Source organism: Rhea americana, unplaced genomic scaffold, assembly GCF_003343005.1.
Source record: "Rhea americana isolate MKP2758 unplaced genomic scaffold, rheAme1 scaffold_4, whole genome shotgun sequence".
Lineage (NCBI taxonomy): Eukaryota > Metazoa > Chordata > Aves > Rheiformes > Rheidae > Rhea > Rhea americana.
In genome coordinates, this window is record NW_028186534.1 from 13216058 (window position 1) to 13223490 (window position 7433).

Below are 7433 nucleotides of genomic sequence, written 5' to 3' on the forward strand. Positions count from 1 at the left end.
GTAGGCACTGTGTCATCATTGCCACAGGCTGGAAAAAGCCCGAGAGAGTCGCCCTTGTTGACTTCCCTAAATGCATTTATGAAGCTTAAAAGAAGAAAAAAAATGCCTGCTGTCAGCAGGAGCAGGGCAGGGTGCTCCTCTCCTGCGGTTATGCAACGGCACGCTCACGCCGGCCGCGCATCCCCGCCCGGCCGAGCGGGGCTCGCCGCGGCGCCGGCCGGCTGCTCCGGCGCGGGGTTTGCCCGGAGGCAGAGCCGCGTGCCCGCAGCCTGCCGCACGCTCGCGTGCATCCTTGCATTCGGCTCACCGAGGCTCTTTTTGCTGCTCTCGGGGTTTGTGCTGAAGGCTGGTGCTTTACGATCACAGGGTGCTGGCGAAAATGGGGCAGAAACAAGTAGGAGCCAGAAGACCTGTGACAGCACCTCCCTCCCCCCCGCCCAAAATGAGACTAGGAAAGGCAGCTGGTAACAGAGACTCTTGTAATAAAATAACTTCTTTGCTTTTTTTCCTTTACAAAACAGATTCCATGTACGGTATAAAAGCAGGTAGCTCAGACATAAATTTAAAGCCAGCCGTACCAGTGACTTTAGGGGCATCCTACCCCCAAGCTGTCTCGGCACGCTCCAATCTCCAAACCAACGTGACAAACGCACGCAAGTGAATCCTCTGCAGAAAATACTATTAAATAATTAAAAAACCAAAACCAAAGACTGTTTAAAACTAAGCTGCACAGTAGCCTAAAAGGGGGGAACAGGGTCCTTCCCCAGAAAAATGACCTTGCTTGTGTGTTTCTCTTCTGATAAAATACTGACCCGTATTAAGAGCTGGAAAATAAACAGCCAGCGCCCCGAGTCGGCCCAGGCCTCTGCGGGCACGTGGTGGCTCCGCGCTCAGACACGCTGCTGCTTGCAGCCAAGCGAGGTTCACCCAAGGCAGGGACAGAGAGGCGACGTACCCCTGCCTGCAGGCCAGGCCCAACGGCGGCTGCCGCGGAGCACGGTGCGACTCTGACCCATCGCTCGTCTTCTCCGCGGTGCATTTCAAGWTAGTTTTTGACAGATTAATAAATTAATGAAGGCCCAGTGGAAAACAAAACAAAAACACACACGCACAACGCCGACCCCCTCCCAAACCCTGGAGGTTCGATTCATGTTCTCAGTACAAGAGGAAGCGCTCCCGGACCTCCTCCTCGATCGAGTGCAGCTTGGTGGCCCGCAGCGCGTCCAGCAGCTCCCTGGTGACTTCGTAGTGACCCTCTTTCAGGCGGATGAGGAAAGCCCTGAACTTCTCCTGGATGACTGCCCTGCTYGCCGGCGCCTGCTTCCGCGGCGAGCGCTCGAGGATCTGCTGCAGGCGCTTCAGCTTTCTCACGGGGATGTTCTGGTACGCCACAAAGTCTATCACGGCCTGCTCGCAGTCCTCGTCTTCTAGGGCTGCTAGGAGAAAACCGCCTGAAGGTTAGAGACGAGGTCCCAGGGTGACACGAGGAGACTGGACCCAAGCGAGGAACAAACCAGCTAACCCTGCTGCTGCCCCACTCCCTCCACGGCATCCTGCCCCGACCTGGGCGCTTCTGTCCAGGAACGGCCAGCTCAGGCCATGGGCTCCAGCTCACTGAGTCCTGCCAGGAAAGCTGCTGCCCTCGTAACCTGATTTCTAGAGTGTACTTTAACTCATACAGCCACTTACAGCCCAGAGTAGCTGCACAAACAGAATTGCACAACACTGCTCACGCGCACAGCTGCGTCCATAGGGCGCAACTGGCAGCCGAGGCTGCTCGGAGGCATCGGACTCACACCGGCCCTGCGCTTTGCTGTGGCTAAGGGGGAAAGGGCGAGTGCTGCCGGCCCGGCGTGCCTGGCAGGCGCACGACGAGATATACATGTCAGAATAAGTCTTTGCAGGGAGAAAACGAGGTTGGAAGGGAGAAGGAAAGCACCAAGCATGGCATAGTTAAAAGAAAAGTCCATTTCTGCCAGGTGACTGCCCTGGAAGCTCAGACCCAGCTCTCATGGCAGGCAAACTTTCCCAGCAGTGGCCCATCCTATATGGGCCCATCCAACTATTAACCAATAAGGAAGAGATTGACCTGATTTTGTGCCAGTGTGAACTGGGAACAGTTTCACTGGTTATACTGGGTTGGGCTTGCCTGGACCTTCTGACCCTCCTCCAGACTTGGAGTTTGTTATTTAAGTGGTCCTGCAATTGTCTGCACAAAAGAGAAGCACAAGGGCCCGTGCACCTTCCCTGCAGAGTGAAATCGTCTGAAGAGCTGGAGTTAAAAATACCGTTCAGCTCCCCATTGCTCACGGAGCCTGTTTCTCTTTAAATAGCTCTATGGCCAGGCTGGATCCAGGTGCATTGCTTAACAAGAGGAAAAGGCACATGCTGCTGCTGATGTTCATCCGATGTCCTCACTATCCACCATGATCACGCTCCTGGCGAGCAGTGAGGAAAGGGCACGTGCTGATGACAGAGGTTTTCAGCTGGTGCCCACTTCCTCCACCAGGTTCACGCTCCTGGCGAGTGGCTCATGGCATGAGTCATGCTTCTTAAGGAGAAGCGCCACATGTTTGCTAGGCCAGTTTGTTGAAATACTTTTGCATAAAGCTCTTAGGAGGSTGATGATTGAAAGATGAACTTGTCTCATACATTGCTGGAGGGAAAATCCTTCTTGCTGCATGGCAGATGAAGGGAAGCTCTTGTTTTTTGAAGTCCAAGACTGTGAAGATTCACTGACATAAGAGGAACAGACCTTGTCTCCTTCATATATCAGCTGTACATTCAGGGTAGAGCAGGTGGTTTCACAGAGCTGCCTGGCTCACCTTAACTGATATCAAGGCCCTTGAATCAGCTTGCATGTGAGAGACCTGGACCTGGCCTCCTYCTCATCCCTTAAATTGTTGAGGACGCAAGTTACAGGACAGCTCTCAGGAGCTGTCCCGTCGCTCTGCCGCCTCTCCTGCCTGATCTGTGCCAAGTGAAAGCTCTTGCCCAACTTTCAGGCTCCAGTGAAACTCAGCGCTCGTTTGGTGGTGTCGCTGTGAAACAGCTGATGCAGCATCATTGTTTTTTCCACGTAACAGGCCAAGATCCAAGTTACGCTGAGGCTCAGATGTATTTTGTACCTTGGAGGCAACAATAAGAATTTCTGGAAAGACAGGCTGAAAGACCGGGAGAGGAAACGAAACCAGGCCAGCCAGGGACTGATCTGAGTGAAGACCAGCAGGTGCTCTGGTGGTATTGCCCTTCACCTCGGGTACGTTTACAAGATTACAAGCAATCAGTTATCATTGCAAGCAATCAGCTCTGGACAACAAAGCAAATAACTGAAAGAACTGTCTGTGTGTGCTGGCAGCTTTCCCTGGTTATCAAAGTCACTGCTAAACACCCATAGGATTTTGTTGCCAACTCCATATTCTCAGTGGGCAAGAAACCTGCATGTGGTTTGCTACCAAAGCCTGGATGAGAAACAGTTGTTGCTCAGACCCTGTACTCATTCTGTGTCCTAATGCAAAAGTACGTGAAGGTGAGGGAGAGAGAGACTATATTTTAATCTTCTGTAGTTATCATTCTGTACTTTTAAAAGTAATTTTATCTCAATTGTCATCCACATAGAAAAAGACACCAGAAAGTTCATGCTCGCCCCAGCAACAACGCAGCTCCAGCATCTCCCTGCTCTGCCCACAGAGACCCCTGTGCCAGACCGGCCGGCGGCGTGCCCACGGGCTCACCTGGTCCCTGCGTGCCGTTGCCTCTCCCCATTCTGCAGGACGTGCAGAGYGTGTCATGGTACTGATTTCCTTGGACGTTGGTTATCTTCCCCTGCTGCGAGCAGTCCTGGTGGGCCTCGCACAGCTTGGTGCTGGAGCTGGAGGACGAGAAGAATCCCTGGGGGCAGGGATGACACTGGGTGTTCTCGAAGGGGGTACCTGGGCACGAGGGCAGCAAAGGGAGTGTCAGCATGTCCCTCCCCAGCCACACACCTGTGTTTGCAGCAATGACCCAGCAAACGAGCAAGCTCAGAAGTTGTGGCCAACGTCAGCTGAGCAAAGAGCATCAGACAGCGTTTGAGCATAAGGGCAATATGTTTCAGATGGTCACCATTTGTAGCCCCCTGCCCTTGAAAAGTGTGTGTCCAACTGCAGGACAAACAGCAGCACTTTTTCTAACCATTTTCCAAGAACTGATGCCTAAACATTTGACACATGCCGAAACAGTCCTTTGATTCGCAGTGTAACGCAGCTGGGAGGCTTCTAGCCAAGCGAAAGTAAAAGTTGCTGAGGGCTTCAGTGCTCTGCTTGCTTTTGCAGTGCTGCGTTTTTCTAGTAAAGGCTCAGGGCCAAACCAGCTGCCTTTTCACCCAAATGACATGCCAGCAAGACTCTGTCCAGGGTGTCTTTTGTATTCTTTGAAATAAGAGGTAATGACCTTGTCACAATCACATTTCACACCCATTTTCATCTCCTCTTCATATGGCTAGAGAAGAGCAAGGTTTTTACCTTGTTGCAGCCTCCTTCAGGCTATTTCTTTGACTTTAACGGTAGATAKCCTAGCCAGCCCTGATGATGACCCCAGCATGTGGTTCAGTATTTGTAAATGGGAAACAAAATAAAGACAACTTCCCTAGAGGAACCGCACACGTATCAGAGAATTCTGCTCCAACGTGAAAGCCAACAAGGTCTGCCCAAGCCATTGGAGCTACTGCCCCAAAGTGACGATTGCACCCGCCGAAGCCCTGCAAAGTGCCGCCGTGGCACTGCCTTCCCCGCGCCCCGGTCCCGCTCGGCCAGGCACTCGCGGCCTCTGCGCTCTTCCCATCCGCAGTGAAGCTCTGCCCTTCCTGGGGGAACTGGGACATCTGGGCTGCAGTGCTGTAACGCCCCCCACAGTGAATTAGTAAATAAATAAAATAAAAATTGCTTCTCCTCACATGTCCCAGCTTGCTCACATGACTGCTCAGTGCTAAAACCAAGCCTYCAGCCAAATGTAATCTTTCAATTTCACGGGATTTTCTCACATTGTTTGGAAAACTAGTTCACCTTTTGCTGAATCACTGCATTTTGTAACTATCATTTCCTACAGAAAAAAAAGACGACTATCAACCTCAACCATAAGAATCATCTAAAGACAAGAGATATTTCTCATCTGGCCTTTAAGCCTCAAGTGCTTGTGTGTCATAAATGGAAGAATTGCCAAAAGTCTCAATGTCTTCAAAACACAAAGCAAAACATGCCGCTTTCACCCATGCTACCCACACTGTCTTATTTTACTCAGCTGTGGTTTCCAAAAAGACCAGTCTTTGGTGACTCAGGGGAGAGTGAGAGGGAAATATGCTTATATGCAAATTGTATTTTTAGAAAGCGTATACAGACGCACCAATGGAGGCAACTAAGGAACCAGATAAACCTATGTTAAGGAAACAACGGGGAAAAAAAAAAAAAAAAAAAAAAGCCCGTTAATCTTTCATGGTATGTGTCTCACAAGTCCCAGACTTGCAAATCTCCCTGAGACACAAATCTTTGCAAGGCTGATTTTACTGTTTTGCAACCTGCCTTACTCATTTATCCATTTTGTGTTTTAAATATAACCTATGTAAATGACACAATTAAAAACATACAAGCCAACCCTGGAGCTACATACATTCACCAGCTCTGCATTATATCATAAGCAGTGCTTTTCAGTCCAGATAACTGGCATTTCATGCCTCAAATTCTTAGCTACCTACCTGCAAGGGAAAAGAGAGTGGACAAACTAGTAGGAACTACCAAAGCATTTCCACCTGCTCAGAGCAGGTATTTCAGAGCATGTTGCTGCTGGACAGGAACAGTGAATCATTTCCCAGAGTTGGCCAGATCTGCCTGGTGAAGTGAGCGCCTAGGAATTACCATGTCTCAAATATGGTGCTGGGGTGTTTCAAGGGTAGCAAGAGAAAGTGTCAAAAAGTAAAATAAATAAATAAATAAAAAGCTCCTAGGAAAATASGCCATGAGCAGAGGGAATAAGTTGAACTACAGCAAATCATTGGCTGTTCTTTTTCTCCTAGATTTTAGCCTCCAGCAGTCACATCAGACTACGGTAAGATGCTCACAAGCATWCATGCCTCTGCCCCAGCAGTTCTGCTAGGATACATACCCAGTTTAAATACGCCAGAGCCCGGAGGACACTCAGAGTGTCTGACGCAGAACTCCATTTCTGAATAATAGCCTTCCTGGCACTGACATACTCTGTTGTGGGTGGAATTGCACTGCTGCACTTCTACCTGCTTCTCCTCGCAGATGACATTACAGTACCGGCACTTCTCCAGGTAGTTCCAGTACTGCGTGTAGTGCAAATCCGGGCAGGGCTCGCACACTGTCGGCCTCTCTCTGGTGCAGTGCTGTGCCACGAAGGTCCCTGGCGGGCACTGCTGGCAAGTAATTTTTTCATTTGTCACAGCATCCTTCCATTGGTAGGTGGGTTGGAAGCTGGAGCTGMGTTCAGCCAGTAAGAGGAAGAGAGGAACAAGCATCCACTATAGCAATTAAAAAAAGAAAAAGAAAAAAAAAAGAAAAAAGAGTACAAAAAGTTATTAGCTTTTGCTTGTTTTTTGTAGAGACAGGAGCAATAACATGGCAGCTGCGTTACAGAACTAGCTCTTGGTTATCATTCTAGATGCAAGAAATTATTCTTTAGCCTCACATTCTCCCTCCAGTAGCAAAGCAATAGTGCTACTGGGGACCAGACTCACCGCATCGCAGGTACCTCTCCTCCCTTGGTCACAGGAACGTCCTTCCCAAAGGCCACAAAGCCTGCATGGACCCACTGCTCTTTTCAGCAACAAATACAATTCCAGCACACTCTCCTTCTCTGACTTTTTACTCCAGTAAAATCCCAACCATTCTGGGTAAGGCTTTCCCATAATAGGAAGCCGAAAGGAAGAAGTTTATTGAAAAAGTAAATATTAGTGTTTTCCATTGAACTCTGAATTTTTTTGGTTTCCAAAAACCAAACCCAGACACTCAGTAAGGCACTGGAGAACCCCAGAACCTCATTTGTGCTCTTCCTTTTCAGAGCCCCTTAGACTAACCTCAACAGCAGATGGTACGTTACCTTGGATGGATGTCTCACAGTCAGCGTGCGGTAGGAGAGCATAGCATCAAGGGTTTCAGGGCAGCGCGCTCGGAAATCTGGGGATTCAGAGAGGTCTCCTCGGTGGTCTGAGCTGGATCTAAGAATTAACTGCTGCGCTTGAGCTCCTCTCCTGTTTAACAGCACCGCCGGACTGGTCCTCCAGCTGCAAAGCAGTGAGATGTCGTTACGGGGGGTTACGGAAGGTTGAGCGGTCTCAGACTCCAGCACGCTTCCCAAGCGGCCCCTCCGGGAAGACGGCTCCCACCGAGCCCAGCAGCGCAAGCCCGGGCCGCCGCCGCCGCCAACCCCACCGCGGCGCC

General features: G+C 50.2%; 1 protein-coding gene across 2 annotated transcripts; it reads right to left on the reverse strand.

The window, feature by feature from the left end:
- Positions 1-471: 471 nt before the first annotated feature.
- Positions 472-7284, reverse strand: TNFRSF6B (TNF receptor superfamily member 6b). 2 transcript variants are annotated; one of them, XM_085314226.1, is made up of 4 exons: positions 7093-7284; positions 6136-6514; positions 3735-3932; positions 472-1433 (listed from the first exon to the last, which is right to left on the reverse strand). In XM_085314226.1, exons 1-4 carry the CDS (start codon positions 7132-7134, stop codon positions 1156-1158), a joined length of 897 nt encoding a protein of 298 aa, XP_085170352.1. In that variant the 5' UTR covers positions 7135-7284; the 3' UTR covers positions 472-1155. The 2 variants fall into 2 exon arrangements, with proteins under 2 accessions (XP_085170352.1, XP_085170351.1); XM_085314225.1 differs by having other exon boundaries at positions 472-1436.
- Positions 7285-7433: the final 149 nt, after the last annotated feature.